The sequence below is a fragment of the Cryptotermes secundus genome, unplaced genomic scaffold, assembly GCF_002891405.2.
Source record: "Cryptotermes secundus unplaced genomic scaffold, Csec_1.0 scaffold508, whole genome shotgun sequence".
Taxonomy (NCBI): Eukaryota; Metazoa; Arthropoda; class Insecta; order Blattodea; family Kalotermitidae; genus Cryptotermes; species Cryptotermes secundus.
Genome location: NW_019733326.1, coordinates 589,224 through 608,545, shown reverse-complemented (window position 1 = coordinate 608,545; position 19,322 = coordinate 589,224). Strand labels below are relative to the sequence as shown.

Below are 19,322 nucleotides of genomic sequence, written 5' to 3'. Positions count from 1 at the left end.
AAGAACAGTGGCACGAGAGACAGAATGTGAATCAGGAGGAGGGAGGGGGACAAGGATGATAGGATGGACAAATGAATGGGACTGGAAAGCAATAACAGAGAGTGAAGAAAATGAGATAAACACAAAATGGATAAAGTAAAGGACGAATTAAATTATTCTGCCAATATTCTTTGACTGACTACACACTAACAGAAGAAAATTCTAATCACCATCATGGAAGTATTAGGTGCCATAGAGATCTGGTACCCATAATTTGTGCAGGCCTGGCATAGACAGTACTGCACTCAAAAGGTGACAAACAAACCCTGCATTTCTGTTAACATACCAATATATTTACAATTCTCATTTTAATCAAATGGCACGTCTGATAATAAAAAATGAAAACCAACAGAACACAGGACATGAGAAGCAACAGTATACAATATAACATGGAGGTATGCACTTCATTTTCAGCTTGCTTGTTTCATATTTCCAACTCACCTTGAAAAGATCTCTGAAATATGTGCTGCAAGCAGAAAGCAACATTTTGTGTGCTCGGATTCGCTTTCCTTCGCAACTGAGGGTCACATCCACAAGGTCCTCATCACTCCGCAGAGAGTCAAAAGCACAAGTAATGTGGCGCAAGTAATTGTTCCAACGTAAAGAAAACTGCTGGCCGGTTCCCATTTTTTTAAATACCTGCAACACAAATAGAATTGTGTTATAAAAACGTTTCCTGGAGAGTGACTTTTCATCTTGCAAAGCCATGCTACATTCAAGTGCAGCTGTAGCAGTTCAGGACAGAAAATTAAAAACACAGGTAACTACTTGTGAGACTGAATTATACAAACAAGGCTTTACTGCACATTCTGATGTCATTATGTCTCTGCCCTAAACATATGTGGTGGAACTCTTGTTGCAGCAATCACATTCTGTCTAAACATGAATTAAAAACGGCCGATATATTAGATCACAATAAAGGAATATTGAAAAATCCATCAGGATCCTGTAAACATGTGCATGCCAAACAGTGTAAGCTGACAGAAAAATACTACATGGGGAAGTTGTCTGAGAGGATCTAAAAAATCCTACAGTGTCAGAGAAGATGACACGGCTGCCCATGTCGCCTTGCACAGAACACGACTTTGGACCCATGGCACGCCAGTAAGTCAACAAGCAAGCTGCCTATACAATAGTAGAGTGAATTTACAGACTACACAACACGTTTTTTATTATCACATTATCACTACATGTTTCGAACTTAAGAGGTCATCTTCAGGTGTATGAACACGGCTGCATAATTGCACGCGGTCACATTCACTTTTCACTCATTCGACCTTGTATCTAATCCAGACTTACACTCACTGATATATAGAGTTCTTTTTATAAAACACAGGTTAAAATTATTATTCTAATTTAATTGTTAAAAGTTAAAAGTTCGTGAATCGAGGTTCAATTCATGTCACTGGTTACACTTTCACTTGTTTTTCGGTCTCATTTTACTTACGCTCACTACTATATCTAGTTCTTTTAAAAGCTAGTTTAATTATTATTATTGTTAAAAGTTTGTGAATTGAGGTTCAACTTTACACTTTACAAATAAAATTTACTCAGATAACAGCAGATGCCGGAAACACTCTAGACTGTTTGGGCCTCAGGTGGCCCATACATGTAGAAGTCTGCCTCGCGAGTCCAGCTCGGCAAGGAGCCAAGCTCGGATTAATTTCACCACACGAGTGTGACGACCCACACACAGACGAGTTTGGCTCACTGGAACCCGAGCCAAGTTGGACTCACAAGCCAGACTCATATGTGTATGGGCCCCGTCACACCTCTGTAATTCCAGTTCAAGGATTCTGTGGAACACAGTACTGAACCCTTCTCCCCTGTGTAAGGCATCTTAAGGATTTCTGGGAAAGTCCAAGCACCAATTTCATCCAAATTTGTCAATGAGCACTTAGCATTTCAACTTGGTTCTTTTGTCAGTCCTATAACATCCATGTCTGCATGAATTCTATCTGTAACATCCTGAAATTCAATCCAGAATAATCTCTTTACTTTCTCACACAGATATCATACAATGTGTAATTCACATATGGCTTTTCAACATACAGAATAGTCTGATCCAGCACCAGGATCATAAGGCTTGGGATTAATGAGTGGGCTGACACATCACTCAAAAGCTCCCTCCAGCTGTGTGATTTATTGGTGTAATACTTATGGAAAATTGTAAATGTGTATAAGCCATTTGGTTTGTTGGAGACACCAAGTCGAAACATGTGCAGTGCAAAGTTACCTGGGTAGCCTTCCAGTCAAACCAGCGAAGGATTTTATGAAAATCTCCGATTGCTATTCTGTATCATATTTTCACCAATATGTGCCTCCTGATGGGGTTTTGGATTGGATATTGGATTTACTGACCACTTTAGCAAATAACTTGTAATAACACTTAATTACAGCAGCATCATTGATTTCCAAACTTTACTAGTCTTTTCTAGCCTGCAGTGTCTTCACTAATAGTTGCTGGTTTCTGAGAACAGCTTTTCCTCTGCATCCAGGCTCAGGTCCTCTCTGAAAGGCAGCTCCCTTCCAACTGAACTATTCTTCAGAATCCCATACAGAACTGACTCAGTTGTCCCAATTGCCTTCCTTATAACCATTTTGCATGAACCGAGCAGAAAACACCATTTCCAATGCCACCTCCATTGTTGCATTAATATCTGTTAAGGCAGGAACATGTTTACCAAGGCACCGGCTAGAAACGAATATGTTTCATAGCCATTCACTGTTTCTCTGGCTACATAGTTCTTACTGTGAGCAAATATGCCACAATCTTATGGACATGGAATTGCTCAACACAAACAAATGCATTAAAGAGGTCAAAATGGACTACAACTTCCGACTAGATTTAGTCGAAACATGCTACTCAATACACATCCTCAATATGAAAGAAAACGCCTCCCCCCCCCCATCAAACTAGACAAACTTTAGAAGTTTCAAAACAGATAAATAAGCTTTATTATTAAGAGGGAGGAATACTGTATTAAACATCTTGTTGCATGAACATATTTTATTGCATTTCGTGTGTGCATGTGCGCGTGTGTGTGTGTGTGTGTGTGTATCTGTCATTAATGCAACTCGTTATAGTCACTTTACTTATTCCTTCTCAACATGTTTTGCTGTACACAGGCATCATCAGGCGTCCACCATTACACTAAAACTGCTACACTGCTCAGTATGCCACAATTTCATATCAAAATTAAAATAGGTCAACCCTGATTAATTTTAGTCAAAACTAGTTAAATTCCTTTCTTCTTGTGTGTCTCATCTACTTAAATATGTAACTAACTGTTTGCAAATCCATTTCTCTCCTTTGAAGATAAATATCCGTCTGTCCATCTTATAAAATACTAGATGGTTCAAATATGACCGAGACTGATTTTTTTGTAAACAAGCGACACTGCGCAGGAGCTGTGCGACCTTGAGAGATTGTAGCCACAACCTCCACTCTCCCTCCTGTTACGGTTAGAACCTGTTCAGTGCTGTCTGGGAGTTGCTAGAGGGATGAACGTACAGAAGGTACCGCAGAGTGTGGAACAACGCATTGTGATCAAATTCCTCGGAGAAAACGTCCCGTCCGCTGAAATTCAACAAACTCCAACAACAGTATGGGGAAGTGTGTCTCTCACGGACCCGTGTGTTTGAGTGGTGTAAGTTCTTCAGAGAGGGCAGAGGGCGCGTGGAGAATGAACCGCATGATCGTTGGCCGCGAACATCCATTGGGCAGACATGCTTATTCGTGAGAATAGGCGCATCACTATCAAGGAACTTGGAGTAATGTTGTCCATCAGTGATGGAAGTGTAGAACACATCGTGAAATACCACCTGCACTATCGCAAGGTGAATGCACGGTGGGTACCACGCACTTTGACGAACATGAACAAAATGGTGCACATGCAAGCTGCCAGTTGTCTCCTACGGCAGTTTGAAGATGAAGGTGATGCATTTTTGAAGTCTATAGTGACCACCGATGAAACGTGGGTGCACTACTTCATTCCCGAGTCCCAGCAGTCATCACGCGAGTGGCGGCATACCAGTTCTCCCAAACCCAAGAGCGCGTGGAGGAGCCGCTCAGCAGGAAGTGTGATGGCAACGTTCTTCTGGGACTGGCAGGGGGTTATCCATGTAGACTTTCTGACAGATGCCAGAACAGTCAGTGCAGCTTATTACTCAGACCTCCAGGCAGCAGACGTGAAGGAAAAGATCCGATCCAAGCGGAAGACAGGTGGAAAGTGGGCAGCCTTCCTTCAACACAATGCACGCCCCCATACGGCCAAAACAACAATGGACAACCTTCGGAAACTGAAATGGAACCTCCTGACACATCCGCCGTACAGTCCCGATTTGGCCCCAAGCAATTTCTACCTGTTCGGAAGGCTTAAATCAGACTTGCAGGGCATGTGGTTTGTGGACGACACCGTCATCCAGACTGTTTGGGAGTGGATACGCCGCCAACCACAAGTCTTTTGGGGGGGGGGCATCAGGGTGCTTCCAGAAATTTGGATAAAATGTGTTGACTCCGGAGGGGAGTACGTTGAAGACTGACATGTGTAAGTAAGTGTTTGGCAATTATGTTTTTTTTAATCAGTCCCGGTCATATTTCGACCACCTTGTATTGTGGCATGTCACTGCATTGCCAGACAACAGTTTGATAAACATCCCATGATACACACATGCAACAATAGGATAAATGTTTATAGCTCGTTGCTAGGCAACAGTAAGTGCACCAGTGGACTTGCGAGGTGGCCATCATGTGACTTGTTTACTGTGTGGTATGCACTACACAACAACTGAACTGTGTTTCCTTGCGTTGTCCATGCCGCGGCCATATAACATGAGTCTGCTTGCAGCTAAAGGGAGTCCAGGAGGGTTCAACAGTTGATAGTACAAGGACGAGAATGAAGCATGTCCTTAGTGAACTGTGAAGATTAAGTGAGTATCAATTAGGACAGAGGAGTACACAGTGATTATAGGCATAATAACAAAAAGCCTTCACAGTGATTTGAAGCACTAGTTTCTGTGTTGAAATCCGCTGCTAGGAAATGACTATTGGAAACTGGGAATCCTCATGCATGTGCGAAAGTGAACTGTACATTCTGTAATTAGCAACTGCCCTGCATTAACTGTAATTAATATAATGAGACAGTACATCACCTATTCACAGACTTCAGGAAAGCCTATTATTCAGTTAAGAGGGAAGTATTGAACAATATTCTGATAATAGTTTGGGATACCCATGAAACCAGTTAGTTTAATTAAAATGTGTTTGAACGAAATGTATAGTAATGTCCATATGGGTAAACATTTGTCTGACAAATTTCCTATCCAGAATGGTCTAAAACAAGATGCTTTATCGCCACTCCTTTTCATCTTTGCCTTAGAATATGCAATTAGGAAGGGCCAGGGAAACCAGGTGGGACAAAAATTAAACAGGACACATCAGCTGTTGGTCTACACTTATGATGTGAATCTATTGGGTGATAATGTAGATACCATAAAGAAAAACAAACAAACTTTAATTGACACAACTAAAGAGGTTGGTCTAGAAGTAAACATAGAGAAAACTAAGTGTATGTTACTGTCTCGTCACCAATATGCAGGACAAAATTATGACATAAGATAGGAAACAGATGTTTTAAAAATGTGGCACTGTTCTGATATTTTGGAACAACAATAACAAATCATAACCTGATTGAGCAGGAAATTAAGGGGAGATTGAACTCAGGTGGTAATGCTTGCTACCATTCAGTCCAGAACCTTTTGTCTTCTCATCTGCTGTCCCCCCCCCTTAAAAAACTGTGGCCTGTGGTCCGCAAGCAAACTATTATACTGACCCAGCAACTGCCACTTGTCGACGAAGTTAGTGCCAACTTTAGTGGATAGAGGGTGTCGCGTGGTCAGCGCAACGAATCCCCACGGCCGTTAATTTTGGTTTCCTAGACTGGACCAAAAACATAAAAATTAGAATATACAAACAATAATTTTGCCTGTGATTCTGTATGGGTGTGAAACTTGATCTCTGATATTAAGAGAGGAACATAGACTGAGGGTGTTTGAGAACAAGGTGCTGAGGAGAATATTTGGACCAAAAAGATATGAAGTGACAGGATGTTGAAGAAAACTGCATAATAAGGAGCTTCATAACTTGTACTCTTCTCCAAGTATAATTTGAATGATCAAGTCAAGGAAGATGAGGTGGGCAGGGCATGTAGCATGAATGGGGGAGACAAGGAATGCATATAAGATACTGGTGGAAAGGCCAGAAGGAAAGAGGCCACTGGGAAGACCAAGGCATAGGTGGGTGGACAATATTAAAATGGATCTTAGAGAGATAGAATGGGATGGTATTGATTGGTCTGGCTCAGAATAGGGACCAGTGGAGGGCTCTTCTGAACACAGTAAAGAACCTTTGGGTTCCATAAAATGCTGGGAAATCCTTGAGTTGCTGCAGAATTGGCGCCTCCTCAAGAACGGCTTAGCTCCATGAGTAAGTATGAGAGACTATAATCGAAGTGCTAATAAATCCAATCATTTGAACTAGAACCTGTTATTTTTGTCATGCATACCACAATACACATGACAACATATTACATTTACTCATGACTGATGTTTTTCAAAGTTTTCTTCTTAATGACTTCATGATTACTGTGTTCGTCATTTTCTGTACCCACAATTCTGCATATAATGTACCTTCCCATTTCACTGTTAACTTATATGCATCTACCTCCTGCTGTCAATAAAAGGGGGGGGGGCGGAGATGGCACACTTCCACCCCACCCCACCCCAAGTGATATGACTTAACAACAACCGAGACAACTGTCCTAAGTAAATGGCTGAACATCACTAGTATAAATCACTAAGTTCCTTGTTACAAAATGTTTTTCACAACCAGTCTCCCATACTTCCTGCAGTGATTTCAGAGGTAATGCCAAGAAAGAAACAACACAATCTTGGTCTTATTTCAAACCGCTAAGGTGCGACAAGATGCTTAAGACTAGCAAATGAATGCCTACTTCTGTGAAATCTGAAACAAGTGCATCAGTGGTGACCATTTCAGTTACCTTCTGTGAAACTGAACATTAGTGATAGTTCCAGCTGATGTCCAGATGATACCGATTCCCACTTATGTCAGCTAATTCCTGCTAAGAGTCAAACATAATACTTCATTCAAATAAAGTCAGTATCACATCGGCTTCACATACATTTTCACGAAACAAATCAAGTCCCACCAAATATGTCAATATACATTACGTTTAAGAATTCTGTGGTGGCAGCAACAGAACAACAACTGACAAATATTTTAGGTATTTTCCAAACCACCATATCCCGAGAAGGCAAGTGTTTAGCATAGGGACAGTTACTCCACATACCCGAAAACAAGTAGCACAATGGGCCATTGCTGTGAAAGAGCACATACTAGACCTTCAGAAATACAGCCTAACAACCAGTGCTCAAAGGCCACCTAAGACTTGCTGAATCAACATCACAGGTATGACAAACTGTACATGCTGGTTTGCATCTTTATCACTTGCTATGTGTAAAGACTCTTCACTGCATACTATTCAGTTATGAAGCACAATTCAATCAAGATGGAGTTAACCATACACAATATTCTTACTTGTGGTCTNAATATACCCCGCGATACGCGACAATATATATAATCAACATCGTAACGGTGCTTCCATGGACAAATGTCGATATAGTATCGACAAAATTTGCTTTTTATTTCTGCAGCCATATTTCGATCACATGTCACTAGTAGGCACTGCAGACTATACCAACACATGCATAAATGTTTTGTCTGCTTCCTCCTGTCATCTAGAAGTAGTAATTTGAACTTCTTGTGGAACAAATGCCATTTATATATTTCAGCAGTGATGTGTTAATAGCATGCTTTTACACTCAGCCAAACCATGGCCCTCTGGATTTAAAACACGAGATATAATCCCTTGTGTGATGTGCATGAAGAATCTAGTAATTATATGTTAAGTGAAGAACTTGATATTGACTCTGACGATGATAATAATTTGGGAATTGCAGGAGAAACTGTGAGTGTGAAGAACTGTGTAGAATCGAGAAACAAAATGTTGGAAAGTGAGCGTGAGAATGAAACAAGTGTTGTTGTGTGTTGGTGGGTGTGAAAACATGACAACAGGCTATGATGCATGTGGGGAAAATAAAATAAAACAATCGGGCCATCAGAAAGACAAGAGAGTACATGGGGTGATAAAACATATACAGAAAAATGTTATGCCAGGTATAAACATTGTAATAGATGAATCAATAGTTGGCGTCAAGTGCAAAATAATTTTCAAAACTTATAATCCAAAAAAATTAAACAACTGGAACATCAGAATATTTGCAGTAGCTGAAAGTGACACTGGTTACGTTCACAGCATAATTCTAAATTATGGAAAGCTTATAGGTGACATGTGTAACTTACCATACTCTGAGAAACCATTCTTTTCAAGAACAGTTCTTTCCTTGATGGCAAGACTATGACTCAGTGTCTGGTACTGAGACTACCACCATTTTACTGACAGATATTATAGCAGTGTTGACTTGGCAAAAGAATCAGACAACTGAACATGGCTTTTTAACTTTATGCCATTGTTGCACCAACTTTTTGGGCAAAACATTTCACTTAGTGGCTCGGCAGGCATTTAAAAACCCCTGACAACCTGGATGCGGAAATTTTTCTAAACGTGATGACCGGAGAGGGCAAACATCTCCCAACAACAATCGGCAGTAAATGCTTAATGTGTGACCCGACTGACCATTCATTTTTTATTTAATAGAATATTTACAATCTACTCTCGATAATATGGAATAATAAGTAAATTTGTTCTAAGTAGGTGTCTTGAGTAGAGAAATCATCCACTGATGATACACTGACAGGCCCTGTACAGGAGTGGTGATGGTTTTAATTTTTGTCATCTGCAGTTTGTGGTAGGTCAGACAGCCAATGTCTCCTCAATCTTCTTCTTTTGGAACAATTAAATTTTGATAATTATCTGCACTTCGTGGCAAATTTCCACATTTGATGAAGAACATGCCAGTAGGGGCACAGCTGAAGATGATCCTTCAGCAAGACCAGGCACCTACATATTTTGGTCAAGTTACAGCTCATTTAAATCAGCAACAGAGAATTTGTGGATTGGTCATGTTTGTCCAATACCTTTGCCGCCAAAATCTATAACACTAACTCCACATGATTTCTTTGTATAGGATCTTATGAAAGAATTCATCTACATGGAAAAATACACACAAGGCTGAACTCAATTAACACAATGAACATTGCTTACATAACAGAACACTCCAAAATTATGTAGTGGATCAGTAAACTCTTGGCTGAACAAGCGAGACTGTGCACTGAAAACCATGGTGGATAGTATTCCGGTGTTTGGCCTCAAAAATTTTAGTCTTTTATGATTTTAATGTCACATATGTTTTTTCTTTACTTGACATTTGCTTTGTAACTATGGAAACAACTTGTGAAACACTCTTTTCTGAAACCTTCATAATTTATACTTGTCTCTCAAACTAACATTTCACAACCTTAAAAAAGAACATCAGCAAATATTGTCTAACCTACTACAATCTTTACTTTCTTGGCAGTCAATAAGATCAGTTTAATATGTGAGCAAGAACTAATGTCTGCTGAAGTTTATTCTCCTCAGAATTTTACAAGAAGGCTAGTATAGTGCTACTACCTAAATAAGGCTAGAACCACTTTCTTCCAAACCCTTTTCAATTCATTATTCATCAATCATCCTAATGTTTAACAATTTCCATTAATCATGCATAAAAATCAATCACAAAAGTCTGTTCCCGGACACTAGAATTGTTACACATTTTCAAATGTCTTATTGTATACAGTGGGGGCACGCGGTAGTGTAGTTAGCTGAGGGGCTACGCTAAGAGCTGGGAGGTCGCGAGTTCGTGTCCTGATGAGGTCACTGGATTTTTTTCAGTTGACCTAATCCTTCCGGCCGCACTACGCCTGGGGTTTACTCAGCCTCTAACAGAAATGAGTACCAGGAATTAATTAAATAATTTTCCTGGGGAGTAAAGTGCGGCTGACAACCTTACCGCCATCATTGAGCTGATTGTCTAGATAATGAAGGAGCCTCAATGTCTGACAACCCTATGGGCCTTCACGGCCTGGTACAGGGATAGGTTTACTTTTTTTTATTGTATCCAGTTTCATACACATACTTCTATTACAAATCATGAAGGCTATGATTTTGTTAAATATCTTTATCTACATTTACTTCTAAACTAATTTAATTTTTCTTGATAATCGCTGGAACATAAAGACTGAGGAGGAACTGCAGTACTGTCATACTTTTTTTTACATTCCCTACAGAATGGACAATACTTTGTAAGATGAGGCACCGATTAAATAATTAACATTAATATTACTACATTCACATCACGAGCCTCCAAAACAGTTTATTATATATACACAAAACATAGAATACTCCAATTTGTCCGTGGGAATACAACAAAATCACAAAAAACCAACGACTGACTTGATGACGTAAAGCATCACTTGAAGAATTTTATTGTTTTATGATATAAATTTTGTTTTATATAATCTAATTTATTGTACTTTTATGCCAAATATTTTAATATAATTAATATTATTGTATCCAATTTTACTAGTAGTGCATCTGCCTCCATAGTCTAGGGATAACATTCCCACCTCATGACTCAAGGTACGCAGGTTCAAACCTGGCGGAGGTCGTGGAATTTTTAAGGGCAGAAAAATTCAGGGAACAAGTCCTCCGGGAGGGACTTTAAGCAGTGGGTCCCATGTCGTAGATTTACGGCACGTAAAAGATCCTCATGTCTCTAGGAGACCTCTGAGCTAAATTAGGCAAGAAGTTTCCTGCCCAAGTTGTTTCCAATGCCTCTGGTAGATGGGGGAAGTATCAGGTACCGAGGGCCGACCTCGTTGGCTGAACGGGACTGATAGCACGCACCAGTACCAGTAGGGTATGGCATCTGGTAGAATATCAAAGGGGGACGTACAATAGACTATTAGTCGCGGTGCATGGGGAAACCCACCCCCTCTAATAATAATAATAATAATAATATACTAGTAGTGCAGTTCAGTGTTGTATATACAGTAAAACTTGGTTATAGCAACATCGGTTTCTGAGCCACCTTGTCTATTGCGTCAAATATTCAATGGTACGAACTAATTCCTCATAAAGCAACTGTTTTTATACCTTGCTTAGTACGACATGCACAAATGCATCAACCTCGTATGTAACGTCATTTTCATTCCTGAATTTCTCTGATATCGTGGGAAAGTTCGATGTGTCTGCCCACCCTCACTTTCTCTACTTGCTGACGTGACTGTCCTGGAAGAATACGACCGCGGGCTGCAAGAGGAGCGTGGGTTTTATGCGAAAACAAGGGTGTGGGGTGGGACTGCGTGAATAGTGCAAGAGGACGCGGCAGGTTGTTAACTGTATTCCTTTCCTAGAATCTCGTCTAACAGGACCTCGCATTGTCTACTTACCCTATAGTGTTCCTGCCTAAACCCAGAGAAGTGCAGTAGCGAAAACATGGCAATGAAAAGGAAAGTTTTAAGCACTGAAGAGAAAGTTAAAGTGATTCGTGAAATATTGTGTGTATTTTCAGTGAAAAGCGCTGTAATATGTCTTTGATATTACACATTTGGGCAATTCCACATTAATGTTACGTTAGTCTGTACTTAACTATGTATTTCACTAAAAAATGCAACATTTTAACTCGGTTTTTGGTAGATATTTACGTGACTAACATAAGGCTACTGTGGAAGTGCCCATTTCGGTTACGACATTCGTTTATAACGACACTATTTTTAGTTCCCTTTGATGACGTTATAACCAAGTTCTACTGTATGTTCGCCATGTATTTGCCTGATGATGGCTCTTAGGAGCCAAAACATGCAGTAGAGCCCAACTAGGCACTGACCTCAATTTAGTTGTGTTGTGACGGTTTTAATAAAGAAATTGTACTGTCATACATATTGTCACATTTATGAGTTTCTATACATGGGGTTTGGATTGGTAATCGGATTTACTGAACTCTTACAAATTGTAGCTACAACTATAGTGCTACTGCTAATTCACATGCTCTGCAGGTCACTACAGCATGTATGAAGTCTCCTCAGTCTGCTGTACCCTCACCACTAGTTGCTGGTAATGGCTTTCAATGCTGCAGCTTCCTCAGCTTCAGTATTCATGTCCTTACTGGCCAGCAACTATCTCACAGCTAACTAAACTCTAGACCTGTCACGTTTATAACATCTCAGCAATAAGCGCATAGAAAACACCTCTCCCAAGAGTTCTACTGTTGCATCATGTAGCTGTCACACGCACTACACAGAGAACACGGCTTCCTAGTTACTCCATTGGTGCATGTAATGAATCTGTTGTAGCCATTACCTAGCAACAGCTGTTACTTACAGTGCCATAACATAGGAATGGCTGTTGTATAGCTGTTTATTTTGCAGTCACTTTTTAGCAATGGGTCTACATGTCACAATACGCAGAAGTGAATAAGCATGGCACAGGCAGCACTATACATCAACAAATCAACAACGCTCTTCCTTGTGAAAGCAATATGTGTGCAATACAATAAAGATCAGATGATATGCAGAAAGCTGGAAGAACGATCCCTGATAAAACCAAGATCACATGAGGACTTAACACGAAGAACTGAAAAGACCTATGGCAAGCATACAGCACTGAAAACCTGCCATACTGTCTAGTCAAACAGATGTGCATGGCAGCTTTCTGTAATGGCTGATGCGATAAGTACTGTGCATTACAATCTGCAATCCAACACAGTGCATGGGGCTTATTCAGGCACTACCACACATGGACAGGCAGTTAATCTGATGACAATTGGCAGATGAGGATGAAGTATGCCATAAAATGGAATCCCACATCCTGAAACACATCCTCAGGACATGCAGGACCTCATCACATTGTATATGCTTCACTCCTCTGAGCACACTATTACACACTTGCTACTCTCCACCTGAGATACTATCTCAATGAGATGGACAAATTCCTCTATATCAAGGGTATCCAAACTACAGCCCGCGGGCCACATCCAGCCTGCGAAAGAATTGTACAGAAATGCACCAATTGAACTAATTTTCCAATGAGTACTGCTAAAAAAAATACTTGTTCATAGATTTCAAATTCATTAACTCTTCAGCGCGGGCATTTAAATATCACTGTTGTGGGTCCTCCTGTGGTAGTATTTTTTAATTGCCCATTTAAATTTTGCTCTAAATTATATTATGTTTCATAACTTCTGAACTATATGAGGTATAATTATGAATTTTTCACCGAAATCATCTTAAAAGATGGTTTTATAATCTTTCCTTATAATACGAGCGCCCTGTATCTGAGCGATGGAAGCAAGTGGATTAGAAGTTGAGTTTTGTATGGTATTTCTTGAAACATCCATCTAAACACAACCCTGCCTCACATCCACTACACGAGAAATAAATTCTTTCCTTTTACCATGTTTTGCGAACACCACACATCTTTTTTTAGGCTTTGCTTTCTTCCTTTGGCTGGAACACACTCAGGAAATGTCGTTCTGTGAATCTTTTAGGCAGCAACTCAACTGACGGACGGCCGTATACAGGATGAGGAAAACCAGAACTGTGATTTTCAACGAGGCCTTGTGCTAACGAAATTCTGAACTTCAGCATGCCCATGTTTTTGTTATCCGGGAGACACTGATATATGATCACTGCGTTATGTATTGCTACATTGAGTAGCCTCTTGAATAACTTCTGATACAACTTAGTACTCTTCTTTCGTTCAAGTAAGTACGGCTGTAGCATTTGATCCTTCAGATCCATTCCTAGCATGTTTCTGTTGTAATCACAAACAACCAAGGGCTTTGTTTCTGGTTTGCTTTATTCTCAACCACGTGCATATCATCTTTGTGGTATGCTGATATCATAGTAACTCGGCCATCGTAACTGTGAGGTCAGCGTTCTATTTAGATTGACTGGCAGAGCTGCAGGAAATTGAATGTTATGTTTAAACGAACAGAGAGCACATTCTTTTCATAACAGCCCAGTGCGACTGTCATCATGCTGGTGTGGTTCGTTCCATATTTATGGGCCTTCGAAATTAAGCTTACAGCTTGGCGTACAGTGTACGGCAAACCATGCTGATGGGTTAATTAAGACTGTGTTTAAAATATATTGATATTCCATATTATGTTAATATTAATATTATTCACAATTCTATTAATTCTCGACCGTATACTGCGCGGTATTTCTTCGTACTTGTTCAGCCTCGATCGGCAGTGTCACTTCGTGGCAATGTAGGTAGTGCAAGCAGTTCATTACTAGCTGTCTTGTGCACAAGACTTCTTGCAGTGGTGCAGTGTGATTGTAACAGATCATCATCACCGCCGGTGTCGTACTTATTACCATTTTTGTATTAAAGGCAACTTATGCCCAGTTTTGCTCAGAGCAAAGTTGATACTTCTGGAAAGCCAAGCGAATAATTGTAACTTTGTAAGTTTTGAGGTTTTCACGGCGATGACAATGAAGAAAGTCGTCTTCTGGGTTTAGGCACCGTGTATTCTTCGTTTTGGCCGACGTTTCGGAGGAACGTAGCGCCTCCATCTTCAGAGCAGTTGAATAGCTTGGAATGCGGAGAGCAGTAGCTGTAGCAGCTACTGCTCTCTGTTAAGTTCAAGTTAAAAATACAGGGCAAATTTAAGCGATGAACATTTAAAGTTGCTACTTGTGATTAGCATTTCAAAATTTGAACCTCAATTTAATCAGATTTTAAGAATGCAAAAAGAGTTCCATCAATCACATTGTTTTATTATAATTTGTGATGAAAATATGAGCATTTGCTGCTAATGTCTGTTGTCATTAATATATGATAATTTATTCTCACGTACTTTGTATTTAGTTTATGTAATTCTGTGCTTTCAATAAACTCATATACCTAGAGTTATTAATTTCTCATCTTATCCGGCCCATTGAAAGTGCTGAGTTACTTAATGTTGCCCGCATGATACATGGGTAAAATCATTTCAGCCCAAACTAAAAGTCAAAAAATGGCACAACCTCATCTCATCACACAAACTTCACCAAGAACCAGGTAACATCAATGTAATGAAAACTATGGGGCACACTAGTTCAAACACTACTACTGACATAATGAAATCTGAAATATAAGCAGTGACTATGTGCTTTCAATGAGCACAGAAGAAAAGATATATCTAGTTCCACTATCACAAAATTTTGCCAGAAATGCAGTAAGCACTTCCCAAATCTAATCTGGACTTTCAGAAACACAATTACCAACTTCATAAACTATAGGAAGCAATGTACATTTTTATCATGTGAAATGTAACAAAATTTAATAAACAATTACTGTAACTAAAATACAAAGCCTTTAAAACATCTCCCACAAAAACAACTGTACGTATCACAGTGAGGCTCTGAGCAGTGTACAAATCTTCATAAAGTGGGTATCAAAATTATATTGTTTTTCAGAAGTTCTGGGCAAATGTAATCGATTATGTATCTGAAAATTAATGTTTACTGTACGACAGCTTCCACCATGGAACTTCACTGCCTTATAAAAAAAAAAGTTCATTGACCAAAAGAAATCAAATTTGGCCACGGAATTCAAGCACCATAATCCAGTCTAAACGCTAACAATAAATTACAACAGCACGCAAACTCTTACTACTTATCCCATTACAAACCACCTTTTCATGGCAGTCGATAATATACAAGGATCTGAACTACTTCATACTGTTTAGTACCTACTTCTCAGGTTTAAGGACTATATGCCTTTGGCTAAAAAAAACAGGTAAATGTTCTGTAACACTTGGTTTCACACGAACTGTAAGCGAAGCAATATGAAAAATGCTGCATTACAGTAGCAAACAAGGCACAATTTGTACATCATCCAGTGAACTGTATATAGAATAAACTCATAACATCGAAAACTGGAAATAAATTAAACATTTAAATGCTGAAAATTCGAAGTAATTTTTTTCTAAATACTGATGGGTCCTTGTTTACTTCTCCTAAATATACGAATAAATGCCGATCTTATAATTCCATAAGCGAAGAATCCAAAATACTAAGAAATATCACCTCCACTTAATTTAGTTATCAAAACATTCTCCGTTCCAAAATTTTCTTCGAAACGGTCTTAATAATCGCCACGGGAAGTACCAAATCTAGCACTATGTCCAACTATTTACTTCCCATTCACAGACAAAGTTAAAATAAAACATTTTGCTTCTTACAGTAAATAACTGCTAACTATGGGTAGTAAACAGAATAATTAATTTTCACACAAATTGGCCGCCGCAGGCCTGACACATTCTGCCGCCCTTCTTATTTTACAAACAGCGTCCTTACTAATTTCGTAATCTCATTACAGTAACCATTCCACTAGATACAGCGATCAACAAACGCATTCCTCACCACAGCATTACCTTATTATTACACGTAATACATAAAGCTTTCTTTAATACTTCCAATCCACTTCAGAACACTTTAAGAACAAGTACAAAATGGCGTAGAAATACTTTCACAGACTTCAACAGCTTCCCAGGAATTAGCGTCGCGTCGGATTCACAGGACTACCACGACATGTAAATACTCTACGTAATACGCAACAGTCATATCACAAGTTATGCAGCTTTACTTTATAAAAAGTATCATGGATTCCTTTACATAACTGCACTAGACCATGAATTATCGGAAATTACTGCTATTAAATAGAAAATCATTCCTGTAATTACCCCACATGTAATTTCTGTCGTTGGCTACCATGGAAAATCTCGTTTAAAAAAAGAACTGAAGTGCGTTCATACATTTCTGTCAATCAATAGTCAAGCAATGGGTAGGTGATAGCAGCCACACCAGCCGTACGGTTTCACAAACTTCGTATAATCTGGATCACGGATAACCCACATAGCGTAGCAATTGATCCCCCACATATTGGCATAAGACTGTAATGCAATGTCTCGCAAACTAATTATATAGTCATCGTAACAAATTTTAGAGGGGACCGTAAAGTGCATACACTTCATCACAACTTTTCTTAGATGGGAACACATTTCACTATCGCAGAGGACAATGCGTCACACACACACACACAACAGAATAATTAAAAGTTAGTATGGTTTACGAACAGTTTTCCAATACTATAGGACCATGTCGAACATAATAAATATGTACTAATACCATTACAGCATCGTTATAAAACTGAATCAAATTGAAAGTTTAATAATTCATATTGGTGCAGGGGCTGGGCGCAAAGATCGAAAGGTCGATTACCACGGCTTTGCATTGCCTGCGTGAGCCTCCCATTCGGTCGAAACTATGGATCGTTGAAACTTACTTACTTACGGGGCTGAGCCCTTCTTGAGGAGAAGCCAAATCTGCAGCTACTCAAGAATTTCCCAGCATTTTATAAAACCCGAAAGTTCATTGCCGTGTTCACAACATACATACGCTGGTCTCTATCTTGAGCCAGATAAATCCAATCCATACCATCCCATCCTATCTCTCTAACATCCATAATAATATTGCCCACCCACCAACGCCTTGGTCTTCAGAGTGGTCTTTTTCCTTCTGAAGTGGGAAGTCCTTGAGTAACTGCAGAATCGGCGGCTCCTCCAGAAGAGCTCAGCTCCATGAGTAAGTAAGTAAGTAAGGAAATAACAGCTTTTGTAGGTAGTGCACATTTTCAAAGTAGCGGGATGTCCAACTAATCGGGTGATTCTTTACTTCTAGTATAGCAGCGCAACCTAGTGGTAGTATCGTTTGTACCGCTCCGTTACTTAACAGGTAATTTTTGTAGTATCCGTGTAGTAATTCTGGTGCGATTATAGAATTTGTGACCTATCAGGCATTTATTTCTCTGTGGAAAATGGCAAGTCATTTGTTTGATGTTAACAACGGTTACAAAGCATAAATTTGGTACAACCCGCAGTCGTAATGGGGTCTAGGTATGACAGAGCTATTACAGTATTTTCACCTGATGGTCACTTACTGCAAGTTGAATATGCCCAGGAAGCTGTTCGTAAAGGATCCACGGCTGTGAGTAATTCTACCTAGTTTCACACCATTGCATGCATACTAAAGGTTGGGGGCGTTTAAATGGTCCGGTGCAAAAAGGATGTGACTCCATGTGAACAGACATATAAAAAACATCAAAAATATGTTTATTCATTCATTTAGAACCACACCACGTCGTGGCTTAATTTTAGTTTTGACGGTGTAATTAAACACTTGATCCATACACACAAATGTAACACCAAATTTCGGCCACAAGTAGAGGTATCCTGTTTTTGCACTGGGCCCTTCAGTTAATTTCAGATAGAAGACATATTTCTTCCGCATATAGCCTCCACGACGCTCTGAAATTTTTATGGCTTGTGATGCAGCTTGAAAGTTCCTTTGGTGTTCTAGAATGATTTGACAACACCGTCCAGTGTGACTCAAATGTATGTATGTATTTATTTCGTCTCTATAGATCATTGTTACATGATATAGGACAAGTCAGTTACTGCAAATTGGCTGATTACAATAAGAGAATAAAGTTACAATACTTAAAATTGTTTGCAATAGATTACAGTAGATTACAATAGTTAAGATTTCACATAGTGTGAGGTGGAATCCATATTAGGTCTCCTCAGCATGTCGGCTTCCATATGTCCTATTGGGCCTGTACTGGTGATAATGTTTATGGAGAATTTGATGGAATGAGGATTGGCAGGGGAAACCGAAGTACTCGGGGAAAACCTGCCCCAGCGCCATTTTGTCCATCACAAATCCCACTTGACTAGACCGCAGCGGTGGGAAGACACCAACTAACCGCTTAAGCTATGGCGTGGCCTTTGAGATAATACTGGTGAATTTGGTGATACCACTGGTATAACGTTTCACTGTAGAGTCTGCACTGCAACAACTCATTACATCTGTTCTCACTTCTTGGTGCAGCTTCTTGGCATCTGCAATCTCTCCAGAATAGCCCATTCATGTATATCTCCGACTGCGTTATCTTGGTTGCTGGAAGAAAGAAAGGAAAACTGCGCAGTAGGGATTCCCAAAACTGATAATTCATGAATTATGTGGTTATAATTGATTAGTGTTTGTCTCACACGAGAGAAACTCATCCACTTTATAAAAACAATGATCGAGTAGGTAAGTTTTCAAAGTGCTTTTGAACTTATATAGTACTGGTATTTCTGTAATATATCGT

The 19,322-nt window shown here is 39.5% G+C and overlaps 2 protein-coding genes across 35 annotated transcripts in view; one reads left to right on the top strand and one right to left on the bottom strand.

Annotated features, from left to right (window-relative positions):
• Positions 1 to 16,821, bottom strand: part of LOC111867987 (protein abrupt) — a 203,956-nt gene extending 187,135 nt beyond the window's left edge. For 13 of the 34 annotated variants that reach the window (XM_023858277.2, XM_023858274.2, XM_023858283.2 and 10 more), the window contains exons 1-2: positions 16,546 to 16,819; positions 481 to 678 (exon numbers count right to left, since the gene is read on the bottom strand). In XM_023858277.2, coding sequence (XP_023714045.1) covers positions 481 to 666 — 186 coding nt within the window. In that variant the 5' untranslated portion in view covers positions 667 to 678; positions 16,546 to 16,819. Of the gene's footprint in view, positions 1 to 480; positions 679 to 16,545 lie in introns of all 34 variants that reach the window. The other 21 variants (XM_023858275.2, XM_033752880.1, XM_023858286.2 and 18 more) reach the window with 6 other exon arrangements.
• A 1,055-nt stretch (positions 16,822 to 17,876) lies between these two features.
• Positions 17,877 to 19,322, top strand: part of LOC111868012 (proteasome subunit alpha type-7) — a 21,334-nt gene continuing 19,888 nt past the window's right edge. Inside the window, exon 1 of the mRNA XM_023858345.2 lies at positions 17,877 to 18,157. Coding sequence (XP_023714113.1) covers positions 18,056 to 18,157 — 102 coding nt within the window. The 5' untranslated portion in view covers positions 17,877 to 18,055. The remainder of the gene's footprint in view (positions 18,158 to 19,322) is intronic.